Genomic DNA, 22,691 nt, shown 5'->3' with positions numbered 1-22,691 from the left:
TCAGAGTCTTTTCCAATGAGTCAACTCTTCGCATGAGGTAGCCAAAGTACTGGAGTTTCAGCTTTAGCATCATTCCTTCCAAAGAAATCCCAGGGCTGATCTCCTTCAGAATGGATTGGTTGGATCTCCTTGCAGTCCAAGGGGCTCTCAAGAGTCTTCTCCAACACCACAGTTCAAAAGCATCAATTCTTTGGCTCTCAGCCTTCTTCACAGTCCAACTCTCACATCCATACATGACCACAGGAAAAACCATAGCCTTGACTAGACGAACCTTTGTTGACAAAGTAATGTCTCTGCTTTTGAACATGCTATCTAGGTTGGTCATAACTTTCCTTCCAAGGAGTAAGCGTCTTTTAATTTCATGGCTGCAGTCACCTTCTGCAGTGATTTTGGAGCCCAGAAAAATAAAATCTGACACTGTTTCCACTGTTTCCCCATCTATTTCCCATGAAGTAGTGGGACCGGATGCCATGATCTTCGTTTTCTGAATGTTGAGCTTTAAGCCAACTTTTTCACTCTCCACTTTCACTTTCATCAAGAGGCTTTTTAGTTCCTCTTCACTTTCTGCCATAAGGGTGGTGTCATCTGCATATCTGAGGTTATTGATATTTCTCCTGGCAATCTTGATTCCAGTTTGTGTTTCTTCCAGTCCAGCATTTCTCATGATGTACTCTGCATATAAGTTAAATAAACAGGGTGACAATATACATAATAGGTTTGTATATATTTTCTAACAAAATACTGAATTCTATATGTAAAGAACAAGCATCTCTATTACATTTTGTCTTGTGGAGAAATTCAGGGACCAATTACTAGATCCTTAGATTGAGGTAACAGAAATTTAGTGATTTATTTTATGACTTATTTTAATTGACAGTTGAAGCCTTGTTGTTTAACATGATTGAGTTGTTTAATTTAAAATGTAAGTTAAGCAGGGAAAAATTTGAAAACCTGCATACTGTAACAAATATCAAATCTTTATATTGTACACATCAAACATAATGTTATATATCAGTTATAGCTAAAAAAATAATTAAAAATTAAATTTGAATATTTATAATATATTGCCACTACCTAATGAATTAGAAGGTCTTCCCAGGTGGCTAAGTGGTAAAGAATCTGCCTGAGATGCAAGAGATGTTGGTTCGATCCCTAGTACAGGAATATCCCCTAGAGTAGGAAATAGCAACCTTCTGCATATTATTGCCTGGAAAATTCCATGGACGGAGAAGCCTGGTGGGCCACAGTCCATGGGATTGCAAAGAGCTGGACATGACTGAGCACGCACAAATGAATCAGAATGTCTGAATTATTCATGCTTTAAATATTAAGCTTCTATTTTTCTAGTAATCATGATTGAAGGAAAGTAAAAGAAAAATGGCAAATCTTGGTTTGTTATCTTACAGACGTTATGTACCCAAGAATGACATTTTGGCTTATTGGAGTATAGATAGGAAAATATGGAGGAAACAGTACTTAGCTAGTAATCAGGGTTATAGATGGTGGATAAAACTAGTAGTATTCAACAGAAATACAATGTGAGGCACATATGTCATTTTAAGGTTTTTAGTAGCTCCATTTTTAAAAAAGTAAAAATTAATCTTAATTAATAGAACTTTATTTAGCCTGAGGTATCTAAAATACTATCACTGCCATATGTAATTAACATAAAAATTACTGAGGTGTTTTGTATTCTTTTTTTCATATCAAGTTCCAAAATCTGATGTTTATTTTACACTAACAGTACATTGCCCTTCAACTTGGCACCTTTCAAGTGTTAAATAACCTCATGTGGTTAGTGGCTACCATGTTGGACAGCACAACATTAGACTGGTTTGAGGTTTCAGTCCAACCTCTACTTTAAAACAAAAACAAAATTAACTTCTAACATGAAAAGGAGTAATGACTTAAGTCTCTAAAATTAAATACACTCATACACACATTTGTGTATCTTTGTCTTCTGCCCTCTTTCACATATCTTTTCTAGCTATGCTTCTTGAAAAAATAGTTTAATCACCCTGCCCACTAACCCACTTCCTTTTAATCTTTAACCCATAACAATTTAGCTGCCTTCTTGTTTATCTCCTACTTCTTGCTACTCCACTGAAATAACATTACCATGGGTCACCAATCCAGTGACTTAATCACCAAGTCCAGTGGACTCTTTTTGCTCATCTTATGTGACTTTTCTAGAGCCTGTGACTGTACAGACTGCTGTCTTTAAACCGTCTTGTCCCTGGACTTTTGGAACCCTATGCTCCTGATTATACTGTTTTCTCTCTGGGCTCTTCTTTTTCATGTGGTTTTTCATATTTTGTTCTATTTTTTTTTTCTTCTGTCTTATCTGTAAAGACTGCTAATCTCAATCTCTGGACTATCCACTCTTTCTACTTCATGTTCTGTATGCTTTCCCTGTGTACTCTTGTCCAAGCTTCAACTCATCCTTGAACTTTCTGCTCCTGATTTATATAATCTGAGCATGGAGCTCTTAGAGAGCCATCTCAACTAGTTCTTAACCTAATTATCTAGATGAGATAATTGGATCTGAGACAGGATAAGTGACTAGTATACTTGTATTGCTAGCACAACAACAAAATGTTTCAAATCTGTTTGTTTGAAGCATAATAGACCTAAAATACTATATAAGTTACAGGTGTACAACATAATGATTTGATATGTGTATACATTATAAAATGATCACTACAATAAATCTAATTACCATCTGTCACTGCACAAAGTTATCATAATATTATTGATTATAGGTGGCTCAGTGGTAAAGAATCCACCTGCCAGTGCAGGAGACGCAGGTTCAATCCCTGGCTCAGAAAGATCCCCTAGAGGAGGAAATGATAACCCGCTCCAGTATTATTGCCTGGAAAATCCCATGGACAGAGGAGCCTGGTGGGATACAGTACATGGGGTCGCAAAGATTTAATTGACCAACCAAGCACAGCACAATGAGCACATTTTCCGTATGGTGTACTTTATACCTGTGACTCATTTATTTTGTAACTCTTTCTTTTGTAAGCTCTTAAAGTTTGTATCTCTTAATCTCCCTTACCTGTATCACTCATCCACCAAACCCCCTCCACTCCTGAGTTCTCTGTATCTATGAGTTTGTTTCTATTTTGTTTTGTTTGTTCATATGTTTTTTAGATTCAACATATAAGAGATATCATAACAGTATTTTTCTTTGTCTGTCTGACTTATTGTACTTAGCATAATACCCTCATACCCTCTAAGTCCACCTATGTTGTCACTAATGGCAAGATTTCCTTCTTTTTTTATGGCTGAGTCAATCCCATTTTATTCCATTTTCTTTAACAGTCCATCTATTAATGGACACTTAGGTTACTTCCATATTTTAGCTATTATAAATAACACTGCAGTTAGCATAGAGGTGCATATATCTTTTTGAATTAGTGTTTTTGTGTTCTTTAGAAAAATACTCTGAAGTGGAATTGCTGGATTATGTAATAGTTCTAATTTTTTTGCAGAACCCCATTACTGTTTTCCATAGGGACCTTACCAATTTATCTTCCCATCACCAGTACAGGAGGGTTCCATTTTCTCCATGTCCTTGCCAACAGTTGTTATTTGTGTCTTTTTGATAATAGCCATTCTAATAGGTATATGGTGTTAGCTCATTGTGATTGTGATTTGCATTTCCCTTTTGGGGCTCCAAAATCACTGCAGATGGTGATTGCAGCCATGAAGTCGGAAGACGCTTGCTCCTTGGAAGGAAAGTTATGACCAACCTAGATAGTATATTGAAAAGCAGAGATACTACTTTGCCAACAAAGGTCCGTCTAGTCAAAGCTATGCTTTTCCAGCGGTCATGTATGGATGTGAGAGTTGGACTGTGAAGAAGGCTGAGAGCCGAAGAATTGATGCTTTTGAACTGTGGTGTTGGAGAAGACTCTTGAGAGCCCCTTGGACTGCAAGGAGATCCAACCAATCCTTCCTGAAGGAGATCAGTCCTGGGTGTTCACTGGAAGGACTGATGTTAAAGCTGAAAATCCAATACTTTGGCCTTCATTGGAAAAGACCCTGATGCTGGGAGGGATTGGGGGCAGGAGGAGAAGGGAGCGACAGAGGATGAGATGGCTGGATGGCATCACCAACTCAATGCACATGAGTTTGAGAGAATTCTAGGAGTTGGTGATGGACAGGGAGGCCTGGCGTGCTGTGATTCATGGGGTCACAAAGGGTCGGACACAACTGAGCAACTGAACTGTACTGAACTGATAATTACTGATATTGAACATTTTTTCATGTACCTGTTGACTTTGTGTATGTCATCTTTGGAAAAATGTGTTTTTGAGTCCTCTGCCCATTTTTCAATCTGATTGTTTTTTGATATTCAGTTGTATGACTTTTTTGTATATTTTGGGTATTAACCCTTTATCATATAATTGTTTGCAGATATTTTCCTCATCTAGTTGGCTGTCTTCTTGTTTTGTTCATAGCTTCCTTTACTGTGCACCAGCTTTTCAGTTTGATGTAGTCCCATATGTTTATTTTTGTTTTTGCTTCCCTTGCTTGAGGAGACATATCCCAAAAAATATTTCTGAGACAAGTATCAAGAGCATACTTTCTGTGTTTTCTTCTAGGTGTTTTATAGTTTCAGGTCTTACAATAGTCTTTAATCTATTTTGAGTTTATTTTTGTATATGGTATGAGAAAATAATCCACTTTGATTCTTTTGCTTATAGCTGTTCAATTTTCCCAACAGTATTTATTGAAGAGACTGTCTTTTTCCCCATTGTAGATTCTTGCCTTGTTCATTGGTAGATTAATTGACCATATAAGTATGGGTTTATTTCTGAGCTTTCTATTCTGTTTTGTTGGTCTGTTTGTCTTTCTTTATACCAGTACCAACTGCTTTGTTTACTATAGCTTTGTAGTATACTTTGAAATCAGGAAGCATACCTGCAGCTTTGTTCTTTTGCAAGATTGTTTTAGCTATTCAGGGCTGTGTTTACCAATAAATTTTAGAATTATTTATTCTAGTTCTGTGAAAAACACCACTGGTATTTTGATGAGAGATTGCATTGAATCTGTAAATTACTGTGGGTAGTATGGCCGTTTTAATAATGTTAAGTCTTTCAATCCATGAGCACAGTGTGTCTTCCCATTTGTTTGTGTCATTTGTAGTTTATTTCATCAATGTGTTTTCATTTTCCAAGTACAGGTTTTTATCTCCTTGGTTAGATTTATCTGGATGTTTTACTTTTTTTTTTTTTTGATGCAATTGTAAGTGAGACTGTTTTGATTTCTCTTTGTGATAGTTTGTTTTTAGTGTATTAAAACACAAAATATTCTTATTTATTTTATATTGTGAAACCTTACTAAAATAATTTATTAGTTTTAATACGTCTTTTGTGGCATCTAAAAACATTAAATGTTTAGCTGCTGCTGCTGCTGCTGCTAAGTCGCTTCAGTCATGTCTGACTCTGTGCGACTCCATAGACGGCAGCCCACCAGGCTCCCCTGTTCCTGGGATTCTCCAGGCAAGAACACTGGAGTGGGTTGCCATTTCCTTCTCCAATGCATGAAAGGGAAAAGTGAAAGTGAAGTCGCTCAGTCGTGTCCGAATCTTAGCGACCCCGTGGACTGCAGCCCACCAGGCTCCTCCGTCCATGGGATTTTCCAGGCAAGAGCACTGGAGTGGGGTGCCATTGCCTTCTCCGTAAATGTTTAGCAGGGGGAAGTAAAAATGTGGGATTGTTAGAATGCATTAAAATTTAAGAGATGATTGATTTAAGTAACTATATATATATATTTCTATATATAAACCTACTTGTATCCACAAACCAAAAATCTATAATACAGACACACAAAAAAGAGGAAAGAATCCAAACATAACATTAAAGATAGATATCAAATCACAAGGGAAGTTAGCAAAAGAAGAAAGGAACAAAATAAAACCTGAAAACAGTTACCCAATGGCAATAAGTACATACCTATCAATAATTACTTTAAGTGTAAATGAACTAAAAGCTGAATGGATTAAAAGAGAAAACAAAACCTATGTATATGTTGCCTACAAGAGACTCACTACAAATCTTAAAGACACACACAGACTGTAAGTGAAGAGATGGTAAAAAAAAAAAAAAAATATGCCATGCAAATGGAAATGAAAAGAAAACTGGAATAGGAATATTTATATTAAGACAAAATAGAGTATAAAACAATGACTATAATAAGAGGCAAAGAGGGAATTACAAAGGGGGTTAATCTAAGAAGAAGTAATGACAATTATACATGTATATGCACCTACCATGGGAGTGGAGAAGAAAATGGCAACCCACTCCAGTATTCTTGCCTGGGAAATCCCTTGGACAGAGGAGCCTGGTGGGCTGCAGTCCATGTGGTTGCAAAGAGACAGACACAACTGAGTGACTGAAGAACCATAGGAGCAGCCAAATACATATAGCAAATATTAACAAACATAAAGGAAGAAATTGATTGTAACATATTAATAGTAGGGGACTTTAATATCTCACTTATATCACTCAATTGGAGTGAGACAAAATCAATAAAGAAACACTGGTGTGAACTGATACATTATACTAGATGAATTTAATACCTATATACAAAAAATTCCACCCCAAAGTAACAGAATAAACATTCTTTTCAAGCGCACATGGAAATTCTCCAGGATAGATTAATGCTGCTACTGCTAAGTCACTTCAGTCATGTCCAACTCTGTGTGACCCCATAGACGGCAGCCCACTAGGCTCCACCGTCCCTGGGATTCTCCAGGCAAGAACACTGGAGTGGGTTGCCAATTTCCTTCTCCGATGCATGAAAGTGAAAAGTCGAAGTGAAGTCGCTCAGTCATGTCTGACTCTTAGTGACCCCATGGACTGCAGCCTACCAGGCTCCTCCACCCGTGGGATTTTCCAGGCAAGAGTACTGGAGTGGGTTGCCATTGCCTTCTCCAAGGATAGATTAATGCTAGGCTACAAAATAAATCTTAATAAATATAAGAATGTTGAAATCATATCAAGCACCTTTTCTGCCTACAATTATATGAAATGAGAAATCAACTACAAAAAAAGTGCAAAAAACACAAACAACATGGAAGCTAAACAGTGTGCTACTACACAACCACTGGGTCACTGAAGAAATCAAAGCAGAAATGAGAAAATACCTGGAAACAATGAAAATGAAACACAATGATCCAGAATCTGTGGGACACAGCAGAAGCATTTCTAAGAAGGAGGTTTACAGTGATACAAGACTGCCTTAGGAAACAAGAAAAAAATTTCAGACAACCTAATCTTACACCTAAAGGAACTAGAAAAAGAAAAATAAACAAATCCCAAATTTAGTAGAAGGGAAAGAAATCATAAAGATCAGAACAGAAATAAATGAAATAGAGACTAAAAAAAAAAAAACACGGTAGAAAAGATTTCTGAAACTAAGAGCTGGTTCTTTAAAAGATAAATAAAATTAATAAGAACTTTTAACCAGACTCATCAAGTAAAAAAGAGAGAAGACTCAAATAAAATCAGAAATGAAAAAGAAGTTACAACTGACACCACAGAAATACAGAGTATCACAAGAGATTACAATGCTAATAAAATGGACAAACTATAAGAAATGGAAATCCTAGAAAAGTACACTCTCTCAAGCTTGAAATAGGAAGAAATAGAAAATATGAACATACCAATTACCAGTAATGAATCAGTAAATAAAAAAAAAAAAAAAAAACCAACTTCCAACAAACAAAAGTTCAGGACCAAATGTCCTCACAGATGAATTCTACCAAATATTCAAATAAGAGTTTTCATCCATCCTTCTCACACTATTCCAAAAAATTACCGAGGAGGGAATGCTTGTGACTTCTTTGAATGAGGCCACCATCACCCTGATATCAAAACCAGTGAAACTACTCTGTATATTATAATGGTGGGTACGTGTCATTACACATTTGTTCAAACCCATAGAATGTACAACACCAAGAGTGAACCCTGATCAAACTAATGGAGATAATAATGGGTCAGTATAGGTTCATTGATTGTAGCAAATGTCCACTCTGGTGAAGAATGTTGATAATAGGGGAGGCTAGGCATGTGTGGGGCAAAAGATATATGGGAAATCTTATACTTTATGTTTGATTCTGCTGTGAACCTGAAACTGCTTTAAAAAAATAATAAAATCAGTCTATGAATAAAAAGTAAGCACAAAGCAACAATAATTCTCCAGCTAATGTTATATAATTTATTGTAATAAGTATGGACTAATAGTGATTCAGCCACTTCATATTTTCAGGTAGGAAAAAGTAGTGAGTTGCAGTATCTCCAGTGTCACAAAGCTGGTTGAATAGAAGGTCTAGACTAAAACACAGGTCTTCTGACTCTCAGTCAACTATTCTTTACTCAGCATTATTTTTATACTGTAATTTTATATCCTAATAATGGACAGTGTCTTTGATTACCTTTTTTTATACAAAGACTTTAAAGAATTTTTTATTTTTTGTTTTTGGCTGTGCTAGGTCTTTGTTGCTGCACTCGGGCTTTCTCTAGTTGCAGTATTTGGGGCCTACTGTCTAGTTGTGATGCACGGGCTTCCCGTTGCCGTGACTTCTCATTTCGGAACACAGGCTCTAGAGTTGTGGCGCATGTGATTAGTTGCTCCAAGGCATGTGCAGTCTTCCTGGACCAGGGATCAGTGGGTCTCCTGCATTGCAAGGCAGACTTCTTAACCACTGGACCACCAGGGAAGCCCTTTAATTACCTTTCGTATTAATGTTCAATTCAGAATAGAACCTCTTTTGGTATAAAATAACAGTCTTCATGAGGTCAAGATAAGTTGCTTTCCCTGCTATGGACCTGATTGATTAGACTATCCAGTGGAATAGATCAATTGATCAATCCTAAATGACCTATTTGTTATAAAGACAGTCATTTTTGTCAATAGTTTGTGGCTATGCAAATTGAAGTTTTAGAATTTGTTCTTGTATTTATTCAGATATAATGATATTAACAGATTGTTCATTTTTACCCACTTTTTAAAAATCATTGACTTTTCCTTAATCTTTAATTTTCTTGCTTATCTTCTCAAGATTTAAAATCAATACCTACTTATTACAGTTATTTGTACCAGTTCTTTTAGTGGCCAATAAGTCATTAAGACCCAAGTATTGTCATGTATTAACTTTTTAGGTAATTTATTATGAACCTCTTTCTTCATAGCTCTTGCTTCTTAACTGAAAATTATATTTGACATTCTGAGACTAAATTTTAAACCCCTGTTAGGTATTTCATTTGAATCTGATAATTCTCATTGGTAGTTATTATTCTTATTATCTGTATTTAAATTGGCAATCCTGCTTCTGCAAGTTCATTATTATATGGAAAACTTTCTTCTTTTAAATTATAGCAACTTTCCTGAAACCCCCTCCCACCTCCCTCCCGATCCCATCCTTCTGAATTGTCCCAGACCTGTATTCATGTCGATGTATGGCAAAACCACCACAATATTGTAATTAGTCTCCAATTAAAATAAATTATTTAATTTTTTAAATTATAGAAACTTTTAAATTTTGTTCAAATACATTAATATATCTTTTCCTCTCAATTACAGGTTGTTAAACTGAAGCAAATAGAGCATACTTTGAATGAGAAAAGAATATTACAGGCAGTGAATTTTCCTTTTCTTGTTCGACTGGAATATGCTTTTAAGGTAAATTTTACTTCTATCAAAATAAAATATTTTCAACTTCATATTTTTTTAAAATATGAAACTATAGTAGGATTCTAATCTATATGATAAAGCTGGAAAATATGGATAAACAAAAAAGTAATATATTTAGATTTTATGTAAGTCCTGTTGTGCTTAAAAACTTAGCTGACATTTGAAAAGGTTTTTACTGTTCTTGAGGAAATTGTTAAAGATAATGTGTAATTTTTCATGAAATGGTATTATAAGATCAAGTATTTCAGTTTATTAAAATTCATAGTGACATCTTATTAAGCATATCTTACACTTATGCAAATGGATACACCCACATAGCTTCTCCTCTTGAACCTTTTCTGCTGCAGTCTCACTGTCTTCTTTTACTTGTAATTTGTGTTCTAGCCTCTTCATTTATTGAAGCAAAATAGTCTTTGGCCCTCTGCTCAAGCACCTTATAAAGTTGCAAAAGATTTATTCTTTAAGTTGGCAGCTTTTCAGCTATTTGGGATGATACTTGGCATCTATCTACCAGTGGATTAATATGGAACATTTTAACCTTTCTCCTTTGTCCTCTTTATTCGTTAAATCAAGTGAAGACCTGTGTATTTAGAATGATGTTCAAAATTATTAATCTCTCTGACCTTATTTAGGTGCATAAAATGTAAATATTATTTTTCAAATTATTTTTAAACTTTTGCTTACACTATAGCATTAAGTCATTACCCCAGTGTTTAATTGTTCAAGAGTTAAGTATTTCCTGTAAGAGCAGGAACAGCAAAAATCCCAGACCAATCTGTGGCAAGAGTACCAGGGAAAAAAATAAGTGCCCCAGTGTACAAAAGTGAGAGCATGTTCCATTTATTCTCTATTTCCTGATGTTAGTAATCTATCAGATTTTTAACTTGTCTTTTTCTAATTGTACATGGTGTCATCTTAAAATATTTTCATGAGAAATAATCTAAGTTTCATAGTTTTGATTTATTTATTCTTTTTACTTAATAGGATAATTCTAATTTATACATGGTTATGGAATATGTTCCTGGTGGTGAAATGTTTTCACATCTAAGAAGAATTGGAAGGTTCAGGTAACTAATACTTTATGCTTCTCAAATACTTATATGCTGTGTGTTTGTTTTAAACCAAATAAGTTTTTGTCAATGCTAAAAATTTATTTCATTTAAATTAGTAATATTTTAGCTATACAAACATTATTGAGTTTTAAAAGTTAACTAAAAACACCATTATAGCAGTGTAAATATTCTAGCATTAGTAGGTATCATGAGGGTCCATTATTTGAAGAATTTCCAGGTACTGTAAAAATTAATTGAATTTAAACTAATATTTAGTGAATAAATATTAGTAATATCTCTCTGAGGAAAAGGCTTATGTAAGTATGAAGACAAGTAAGAAATATATTAATAAATATATAGAAAAGATAATCATAGTATCATGGTGGTAAAATTATGAAAGTTCATTTTGCACAAATTTATTCTCCTAATGTTGCCATGTTGAGTTTTAAACACATGTATGTAACTTACACATATCTATATGTATAAATATGTAACAAACATGTATATACATAAACATATGTATGTTTTAAATATATGTATCAGTTTTAAACATATGTATATAATTTTTTTAAAAAGCAGTAGCTTACTAAGTTATTGCTAATAAGGTCACACAGTTATTAAAATAGTTTTTAGATTCTATTAGCTTTACCTGTGCATAATACTTTGTAAACTCCTACTATTCATTAATAATCACTTTTAGAATTAGGCTAAAACCAAGAGCAAGTTCAACTTCACTCAATATACTATATATTGATATAATTAAAACATCAGTATGAATTCAGATGACTGAAGATGATAATTCAATTCATATTATAAAAATATGAATTGAGATTAGCATGAGATTATATTCATAATAGGCCAATATGAGAGTTATTTTAGCTTCCTGAGGCCTAAACCACAATTCATTTATTAACCTAATGTTTGGGCATCCAATATGTGTCAAGCACTGAGCTAATGCAGAGTAACTTCTATTTAATGATTTTTGTTTTAACTCCCTGTTGTCCTGTCTTACACTCCTTGTCCAGGCAGTCCAGGATTGCCCTATGATAATTTCAAGTTTAACACTGAATTACCATACCTAAGCCTGTCTTCAAAAAATAGTTTATCCATTTTCTGTGACTACTTCCTTTCTTTGCAACTCCCCACACTCTTCTTTCTTTAACACTTGATAAATAGGAAGGCAAGTGGTTGGCATAATTCGCACAGAGACACTATCTTTCTAACCTCTCACACATTATTTATACACTTGAAAGGTTGTTAACTCCAGCCTTAGAAACTTTGAGACACGACTGAATTATTGTTGAGCGTAGCATTAATCAGAATCAATGGAGTCGTTACGATTCTCTACTTACATAGTAGCTGTCTAGACTTAAAGCTGCTACAGCATTAAACTATCCTTATAGAAATATTTTGCTCTTACGTTTCAACAATTTGATTAAAAGTCTGTGTAATGTTTATGTACCTCCAATCAAATATTAATGTGGACATAAATACAAAATGCTGAGTGCATCTTATGTTTATGATGATAAATATAAGATAAAAGTAGATCTTATACAAACAGGCATATTAATAAAATAGGAAGGGACTTCCTAGGTCAATCGTTTCCAGAATTGGGGATAAATGTTTCAATTACCAGGGTGATTTTTCTAGTCTCCTTTACAGTATTCTCATTTCTTGTCATAGGACATGTGTTGTAGCTTGTTACAGTGTTGTGATAGGGCTGGAAATGGAAGGATATTATAAAATATTGCCACAGAAAAGTTTTCCTTCTCATATTCATTCATTAATTTAACAAATATTTGCTGAGCACTTGGTATGTATCAGGCTAGGACCTTGGAAATGTAGTACATGACAAGCAAAAGGAACAGCATATACAATCTTTTTTTTAGAATTCCTATTTCTGGTGCTACCAAATCAAACTCATATGAACCATCTTGAGGGAAATTCTATTCATAGTTAAGGTTGTTCATTGAGGACACAAATCTGAAAGTCATTGCAATATACTAGGAAGATTAGCAGAATTCAAATGAAGATGAACCAGAAACTCAAACTGGAAAATCAGTACATCCTTTTGGAATAATACTTAGAATGTGGCATCAAGATTACCCTAATCTGTCAGTTAATCTGTGCTTCCCTGGCAGCTCAGTGGTTAAGAATTCACCTGCCAATGCAGGAGACTTCCCTGATAGCTCAGTTGGTAAAGAATCCACCTGCAATTCAGGAGACCCCTATTCGATCCCTGGGTTGGGAAGATCCCCTAGAGAAGGGAAAGGCTACCCACTCCAGTATTCTGGCCTGGAGTATAGTCCATGGGGTCGCAAAGAGTTGGACACGACTGAGCAACTTTCACACACACACATCAGTTCAATCCCTGGGTCAAGGAGATCCCCTGGAGGAAGAAATGGCAACCCATGCCAGTATTCATGCCTGGAAAACCCCATGGACAGAGAAGCCTGGTGGGTATAGTCCATGGAGTTGCGAAAGAGTTGGACATGACTAAACAACAGAAGCAGCAACAAATCAGTTAATCTAATCTATGCATCCAGAATTGTGTGTATTTATGTAAATATACAGATTATACCTATGTTTAGATATTTGTAGAAACATGCATAGTGAAAGATTTGGAAATTCAAACACCAGGATTGAATCTGGTTTCTGAATGAGATTATTAGTATCTTTATTCTTCGTTAATATTTTATGGCTTTTTTCCTATAATGAGCATATATCCCTTTTGTAATAGTAACAGCATGGGTATAATGGCTTAAATCTGCAGATAAAAGCAGAAATTCTTTAAGTACTAGAAATTTATGGGAAAGGTATATGGAGCTTATCAACAACAGCAATGGCCCTGATAGACAATCTAACTGGTGCTTTTCATTCTTAGTATCTTGTAGTATGGCCAACAATAATTTAAATTACAATGGCAATCTGAGAGTTATCGTTTTCTTCAACATATGCTGCTCACTAAGCATATAAAAGCATTATTTGAAGATGATTTATAGATTTAAAAATATTTAGAAACTAACAAGATTCTTTACATATGTTTAAAAGAAAAAAAGTATCTTTTGCTCCCAAAATGCCTCTACCTCATGTTATTTTTTGTGTAATCTACTAGTTGCTATATGTTAACCCATTTTACCAAAAATCAATGTTTTGTTTCTTCGTAGTGAACCCCATGCACGGTTCTATGCAGCTCAGATAGTGCTAACATTCGAGTACCTCCATTCACTAGACCTCATCTACAGAGATCTAAAACCTGAAAATCTCTTAATTGACCACCAAGGTTATATCCAGGTATGACTTGAACACATTATGTGTAATTTATTTGAGAACATACTAGGTAAGAAGTTATATATATTTAACCACAACTACCAAAATTGGATTTTTTTTCCTTTGAGGGAGACAGTTCTTCCTAATAGCTTAAATTGAATTAACAGTTCTGTTGCTATTACAGAGGACCAAAAGTTCCATCAAAGATAGAACCTGTTTATATCTCCTTTCATTGTGAACTGTGCACAGGTTGTGCACAGGCTCCTGCATAAAGGAAGAATAGCCAAATTTGTGAGTACTCATTTAGTGCCAGGCATCGTTCCAAGTGTTTCACATGTGTCACCTCTTTTAATTTTGATAACAGTATGAAATGTAAATACTACTGTTATTCTCATTTTAAGATTAATGAAACTAAGATACTGCAAGGTCACACAGGTAGAGCATAATTTAAATCCCATCAGCTTGTCCTGAGACTATGCTTTTTAACTCTACAGTGCAGTTACCAGAGGATCCCCAGCTACCAATACTGGACTGGTGGCAGTGTTTCCTTTCCGTTTCTACTCTCAGTGCATCAGGAGCACTCCTTTTTACACAGTTAAGATTCTCCCAATGATGCTTTGCAACTTCTGATGATATAATTAAGGGCAGAAGACAATGTTGAACTTCAGGAACACTTCTAGCACTGCTTCATGTTTATTGAAACTTTTTGGTTCATTTGTTTCGTTGAGTCAGGGAACGGTTTTCCAGGTTGGTGTTGCATTAATCTTTATTCACTAAATAGTGGCCTTAATGGATTAGTCTCAATTACATGGACTTAATTTTTTTTCAGGGTGTTAATTTTAACCCTGATTTTTAACTTTCAACTTAGGTACAGTAAATATATTTATTATGAAATAACAAATGTTTACAGGCTTTTTATCTTTTATAGGTCACAGACTTTGGGTTTGCCAAAAGAGTTAAAGGCAGAACTTGGACATTATGTGGCACTCCAGAATATTTGGCTCCAGAAATCATTCTCAGCAAGGTATATTTATAGTATCATTATGTAAGAAGTAAAAATATAAGGCATGCATCACTGTGGACTTTTATTTTTAAAAAAAGTTATGATCTAATTTTACATGTTTATTTAATCTACATATGAATTTAAATCTTTGTGCATAATTACTAAAAATCAATTATTTAGAGTCTACCACTAATCTCATAAGCTGTTGATTTTAACTCTAAAGCTGAGAGAATTAGTTTAAATAAATAGGGCCTTTAGATCCATGTTTTGAAACCAGAAGCATAGCCTTTTCATAATTATTCCCAGTAACAGGAGGGCAGAGAGTCCTTGCTCTGGGTTACACCAAGAGGCAAATTAAAGATGATGTATATGTACTAGTTGTCTATTCTTCCTTTTGTTAGGTAGTTAGAACGAGTTTTTTAACGTCCATTGCTTCAAATTTTTATTAAGAAGAGACAGAATGGAGGAGATTACACTCCCCTAACACATTGTTTCAATTTTACCACTTAAGTGGAAAAAAAGTATGTGAATTATTTTTTAAAATTTTAGTTTAAAAACAGAAACATTATAGCAATTAAATAGTTATAATCTTATTGAAGACAGTTATAATCTTATTGAAGACAGTTCTACTTTTTCTCAACAGTGAAAATGTGGTGAGAGAAATTTTTAATCATTTCTAAAAGGGTAGTTTAACTTTCATTTTCCTTTCTACTTCCATCCCTTGGTGGTAAAAGTTAGAAAGGAGAAACTGATAGTAATGGTTCAGACAGGAGCCAGGAAAGAGAAAAGGATAAGATATATGTGTTGATATTTATACATTAATTAACTACCCTCTGAATAATTGAAATTTGGCTAACTGCAGAAGTGTTAGAACAAGAGAATTCTTTCAGCTTTCCTTTCATTATCTTTCATAATTTAAATCATCTATAACTTTTAATCTTTTATAATTAAATGTCATTGCCACTAACATTTCTTTTCTTTAAGTACATTTAACAGATAATGTGATGCCACTGTAAGCACCAAAACCTGAAAAAATGTGTGTGTGTGTGTAGAGAAATAGATATTCATTGTCTGAAATTTGGGAAATATAGAAAACCATAAAGAAAGAATCAAAAAACTTTCAATCTCACTACCCAGAGGTAGCCTTTTTAAAAAACATTTCAATATATTTTTCTATGCATGTTTCAGTGAATATACAATTTTGTATTCAGCTTTTCTCACTTGAGTAATAATTATCCTGCAAACGTAATTTAATTGCTTGTTTTAAAATGCACTATTTTGTATTTTGTCATTCTTCTGTTGTTGAATATTCAACTTGTTTCCCTTTTTTTCTTTTGTAAAAGACTGTGATAAATGTCTTTGTCCATAAAGCTTTTTTCTATATTTTAAATTATTTTTAAGATAGATTCCTAAAAGTGAAATTACAGGGTCAGAAAATATTTTTAAGGTTTTCAATACATATTGAAACATACATATTCATACATATATTCAATACATATTCAATACATACATATTTTTAAGGTTTTCAATACATATTGCCAGAGGACTTTCCAAAAAAAAATTGTAACATTTTACACTTCTCAGTAGTGTTTAAGGAGTATCTATTTCACCACACTTTCTCCAGCATTGGGTATTCTTGTTTTAAAAGATCATTAGTAATTTGATAGATAGTAACTGATAGCTAATTATTTTAAGTCTCATGACTTTGATTATTAGATTTTTTAATGCTTAATAACAATTTGGTATTGCTTTGTGTGTATGTATGAGTCCTTAGTTCATGTCCTTTGCCCATCTACCTATTATAATTTAGTTTTTCTTATTGATTTAATTGTCTTTAACTAGGGTATTAAAAGCATCTGGCATACTTATTATAAACATTAGCACACAATCTAAAACAAAGAAATCAGAACTTGATAAAAGGATCTATTTTAACAGTATATGCTTTTGTTATAGCAAAAAACATTGTAATTACATTATTAGTGAGTTGCATTTAAAGAAAAGCATAGTTAATGCCCATTTCTATTAGCAAAACAAAGTGTTATCCCTATTTTACTAGTCTCTCTCTCTTTAAAACATATAGAAGCAGGAAATAAAAAGAAAAATAGAATCTCTATATCATTATATTTTAACCAGTAATTTGAAAATAAAATTATTTGTAAAGCTAAAATTTTAATGAAAAGTTGGAATAGTGGGAGTGGTGAAGGTAATTAAGTGGGTAGACCAAAAGATCTGGCAAGAACTCAGCTCATTTCTATCCATGATAAAGTTGTATTTTTTTTCCCCCATAATCTTTTGTGCCAATTGACACTGATTATGGTTTATCAAACTTTATATAAACATATTAATTTTTTTCTTATTTTCTTATCAATACTTCTAGATCTTCATTTTAGTAAGTTTAACATGAAAAGAAAAACTCAATTAAGAATAACCTTAGAATTGTACATTTGGTTTATAACACACTTTTGTATTAATTATTTCCTTTCACTTGATGTAGTCCCCATAAAACTCCATGAATTAGGTATCTTTCCTGTATACCTTTTAGAGATGAGAAACAAAAACAGTGGATGGATAAAGTTTACTTAAATATTTACATTCATTAGGTTCCACATTAAGCTTTTGGTTTTAATAAGATCTGATGGGATTATCCCTAATATATTTACCCTCCTAAACCCACCAATATATTTTGAAGTCAACTTTAGCATTTATCATGAAGTACAATATCTACTCTCATTTCAAAACTTTTGACCTTTCTTAAGTATTCTCTAGAAAATCTGATTCATAATATTACACAATAGATTAGGCTTTAAAAGGTAATTTCATCCAATTCCCTTCCTACTGTTGAACAAAAACTAAATTATCCCAATTAAACAGGGCATATTTTATTGTCTCTAATACTCTTAATGATTTTAGGAAGAAGATTTAATAGTATTTCTTAATATTCAGTTTCAATATTTGGAATATATTTTCTTTTTTATTTTATCCTGAATAACTGCTCAGCAACTGCCTTTTTGAAAATTTCATGTGCTTGAAGATCATTTTGAAATAAATTGACTTCATTCTCCTCTGAGAGAATTAAGTAATGATTGCCATTTGGTGTGGTTTATCTTAGGGCTACAATAAGGCAGTGGATTGGTGGGCGTTAGGAGTGTTAATCTATGAAATGGCGGCTGGCTACCCCCCATTCTTTGCAGACCAACCAATTCAGATTTATGAAAAAATTGTTTCTGGAAAGGTAAGTAATACATTTTATTATTCCTTAATTATTGATTATCTCTCTACATGAGTTTTAAGCATTATAGATTGAAACTATTTGATATCATCTGGATATTACCCTAAATTGGGAAAAATATAGAAATATCCATAGAGTCTGCCTTTATATCTAGCACTCATTTAAGATACAGTAAATATTGAATCATTGAAGTCTTTTAGGTAAAAAAGGGCAATTTTACAAACAATGACAAAATAATAAAGCAGTTTCCATCATTATTATCATTATCAGTTGTAAAATTCAGGATCATAGCCATAGTTCTTCTATCTTTCTTCAAATAAATAAAAATTGTTAGTTACTTCATGTTGATATCTGCTTGGAGAGTAATTTTAGGGGCTGTTTTTATATGCCCATGCTTTTTTAGGAGAGACTTGTTTAAATTATGTCAAACAACACAAAATTGAAAATAATTATAAAATGTGTGTGCTACATCATTTCAGTCGTGTCTGACTCTGCAACCCCATGGACTGTAGCCCTCCAGGCTCTTCTTGTCCATGGAATTCTCCAGGCAAGAATATTGGAGTAGGTTGCCATGCCCTTCTCCAGGGGATCTTCTGGGCCCAGGCATCAAACCTGCATCTCTTATGTCTCCTGCAGTGGCAGTCAGTTCTCCTGCAGTACCACTCACTTCACCTGGGAAGCCCCAATTTTAGAATAGATAAGCCTTTTAAGATGAGAATTCAAAGAAATGATGTTAATGGTTTTTCACGTTAATATGATTACAATTGCCATTGATCTTAAGCAAATATGGAAAAACATTAGTTCTTCTTGAATATGAGTAGATATAAGTTGGAATATCTTACATTTTGAAGTACTATACTAACCTTTCTTCTTTTGCATTTATAATTCCTAATTTTTTTTCCAAGTGTATTTTGTTTAAAGTCAGCCATAGACCCTTGTCTTAACTCATACCTCTGGTCCTTTTTAAAAATACTGCTGTCAGTTTAAGTAGAGATGAGCCTGATTCTTCCCACCACGAAGAAAAGAAACTAAGCTTTCAAAAATTCCTGGAAGACCTTCTATACATTTTTGACAGAATTCATGGGAAGGAAGTTTCCTCCTTTTTCTTATTCCTCCATGTGGTATGCTCTATTAGTTTTTGTTTGCTTGCTTGCTTGCTTTTGATCATATAACATCAATCTTGACATGACATTACCTTGAGATGTGATTCAATTGGCTGTTTTTTATGTTGTAACTTTCTAAACTTCCCTGGTGGCTCAGATGGTAAAGAATCTGCCTGCAATACTGGAGACCCAGGTTCTAATCCCTGGGCTTGGAAGATCCTCTGGAGAAGGGAATGGCTACCCACTCCAGTGTTCTTGCCTGGGGAATCCCATGGACAGAAGAGCCTGGTGGACTACAGTCCATGGGGTCACAGAGTTAGACATATCTAGGTGCCTAAACAACAACAATATCAAGGTGAAAATTAATCTGATCAAACTTTTAAAGAATCTGGAAAGTGATAGAAAAAAAAAAATCTGTTTCTTTGTATCTCAACCAGATTCATCCTCTATATTTAGTATGAAAGTTGACCCTTTGCATTCATGAACTTAAAATTTATAATGTCAGCTATTCAAAAGGTACCCTGATTATTCATAATGTAGTTATTTTTTTACCAAGACTCAAATTTAAATTTTGGATGCTGCATAGCTAGAGCTTTAGGGATAAGACACAGATAGGATGAGTCTCTCCAGCCACCTAGAACCCACATCCAACACAATATTGTTCATATGTCATAGTGTATATGCAGTCTACAGAGATCACAAGGTTTTCAGTTCCAATTTACTGCATTTTAAGGGGGAAAGTTCTACATTGTGGCAGTGTTCACAAACTAGGGGACTTACTAAAGAGCACATACTTAAACTATGTCGAAGGTAAAAAATGAATACCTCTTATAGATAATTAAGCTAGGTATTGAAAGATTTACACTAAAGTAATATAGAAAGGCAGAATGAAATATTTAGGTAATTAAGTATTACTCCTGTCCTTGCTACACTTGTAGATCTCTAGGTTTCTGATTTTTTATCTTTGTAATTGCTTTCACCCAAAAGAATATTAAAAGTCAAAAGAACTTTTGAGATTAACAAACAAAAAAATCAAGAAAAATTAATAGACAAAGCAGTGATTTATTTTTTTAAGAATTTGAGAAGTAATTATGTAACATCTCAAGAGAAAATAAAGACCAAAGGCTATATACTAAAATACTTTTAAATAACTGAATGGGAGAAGTATATTTTACTAATACAAAGACTAAGAGTACAGAATTTATAGTAATATTTCCAAATAATTTAATTACAGTTAATTACAAAGTTCCTGAATCTACTATATTGCTTAAACATCTTTAACTTCATAGTGAAAGTGGCTCAGTCATGTCTGACTCTTTGCAACCCCATGGACTGTAGCCTGTCAGGCTCCTCTGTCCATGGAATTCTCTAGGCAAGAATATTGGAGTGGGTAGCCATTCCCTTCTCCAGGAGATCTTCCCAACCCAGAGATCAAACCCAGGTCTCCCGCATTGCAGGCAGATTCTTTACCGTCTGAGCCTCCAGGGAAACTTCATAGGAGAAGTCAAACTTTCTGATAAGGATGCTATTGTCATAACTAAATTTTATCCACTTAGGAAAACTACTTTCATTAAAACAAGTGTATCTTCATCTGTGTGAATAGGCCTCTATTTGTCAGTCAGTATACACTGTGTAAAATTTTTTGGCTATTTATGAATATGTTCATATCAAACTTTAACATTTAGGATCCAATGTTTGCGTAAAATTTAAATCTGCAGATATTCTAAAATTATAACAGTTTAAATCCTGGTTATCTTAGAAAAGAAGAGTAGGAATATAGAATTTTATATCACAATATCTGACTTTTTTTCTTTTTTAACAGATATGATAAGGTGTTTGGTGTACTGCTGTTTTTAACTAAAGGTGCCAGATTATCTCTCCCCATAATGGATATAGAGTTGTTTTCATTTCTTATTATCTTTTCTCATCCAAAGTAGAATCCATGAAAATAAAATATTATTATTGAGTGATCTCTAGGATCTGTATTATGTAAATATGAAATCATGTTCACATTTTCCACTAAAACCATCTGTTTCAGCACTCAGATTCAAACTAGAAGTTGTCTCTATCCACATTATAAAGCATTATTGTCTCTCTGTTTAGCAGCTAAAAGTCAAATTGGAGATTAACTTGTTTTCAAGTTTTTTAATTGTTCAGATCATTGATAATCCAGTTTTGGTCTTACAGATCCTGTATTTGTATTTAAATTTTCTTAATGGTTTTAGTGATGTCAAATAGTTAAAAACATACTTTTCATTCAGAATTTTTCAGATTTTTTTAAAAAACATGTTATTTTATGCAACAGTATTTTATGATGAGTATATTTTTGAAACCATGTTATTAATATAAAGATTATAGGAATTATTGACTTATCAAAGTTCAAATAAGTTTAATAAAGTGATTAGTTCACTAACATATGTATATTTGAACATTCGATTGTTACATTCTTTCTCTATTTACAGTATTTTAGCTCAAACTAATATTTTTCAATGTACAGAAGGATGATCAATCAGCTTGTTAGATTCTCTCCTACACATATTTTGCCTTTAATAAAAAACAGAGCAGGTGGTATTTAAATGTCAAATTATTCATACAGTATTAAGATTCAGGTTTAGAAATGCCTAGTTAACAGAAAACTCTTATAATTCCCACATTGACTATGCCTCATCCTAGCAATACATATGCTGAGTTTCTGTATATAGTCTTTAAATTTAATACCTCAGTGCCATATACTCTATAACAAGAATCAGTGATGGTTTCCACAGCAACTCTATCTGGCTTCATTACTCTTAGAAATGCAAAAGTTGACACTACTGAAAAATGATATTTGCAAATGAGGTAGCAAGCGAGTAATAGCTGTGTGAAAACCAAGAATTTTTTATTTATGTAATTAAAAAAAAATTCTTAGCTCCTAAAGTATGATTCCATTTTTAATGACCACCAAATATGTACAAGAAAACACTATACAAAATATCAACTTATAAACCTAGGTATACACAGAATAACCGAAAGAATTGGTTAATTTTTTTTCCTAAAGGGCCATCCACATTCACATGAAGTGAAATATGGTTGATTAGCAGCCAAATGACTATTCCCTTTTGTGTCTAGGGTCCCCAAGACAACCCCCAGATTAGGTGATTCACTAGGAAGATTCACAAAGTTCATCATATAGGGATATTCAGGGAATGAATATCTTACATTGTAATAAGTACCTTCATTGTAAGGTATCTTACAAGAAAGTTTATAAAGTGAAATCAGCAAAGGAAAAAGGCATTTATGGTAATGTCCAGAGGAAACCAGCATAAACTTTCAAGAGTCCTTGCCCA

General features: G+C 33.5%; 1 protein-coding gene across 9 annotated transcripts in view; it reads left to right on the top strand.

Annotated features, from left to right (window-relative positions):
* Positions 1–22,691, top strand: part of PRKACB (protein kinase cAMP-activated catalytic subunit beta) — a 142,831-nt gene that overhangs the window by 96,537 nt on the left and 23,603 nt on the right. For all 9 annotated transcript variants that reach the window (XM_059881732.1, XM_005204373.5, XM_010803369.4 and 6 more), the window contains 5 exon segments: positions 9,598–9,696; positions 10,693–10,775; positions 13,928–14,054; positions 14,959–15,054; positions 18,143–18,265. In XM_059881732.1, the coding sequence (XP_059737715.1) occupies positions 9,598–9,696; positions 10,693–10,775; positions 13,928–14,054; positions 14,959–15,054; positions 18,143–18,265 (528 nt within the window).

This window comes from Bos taurus, chromosome 3 (genome assembly GCF_002263795.3).
Source record: "Bos taurus isolate L1 Dominette 01449 registration number 42190680 breed Hereford chromosome 3, ARS-UCD2.0, whole genome shotgun sequence".
Lineage (NCBI taxonomy): Eukaryota > Metazoa > Chordata > Mammalia > Artiodactyla > Bovidae > Bos > Bos taurus.
This window is presented reverse-complemented; position numbering and strand designations above follow the sequence as displayed.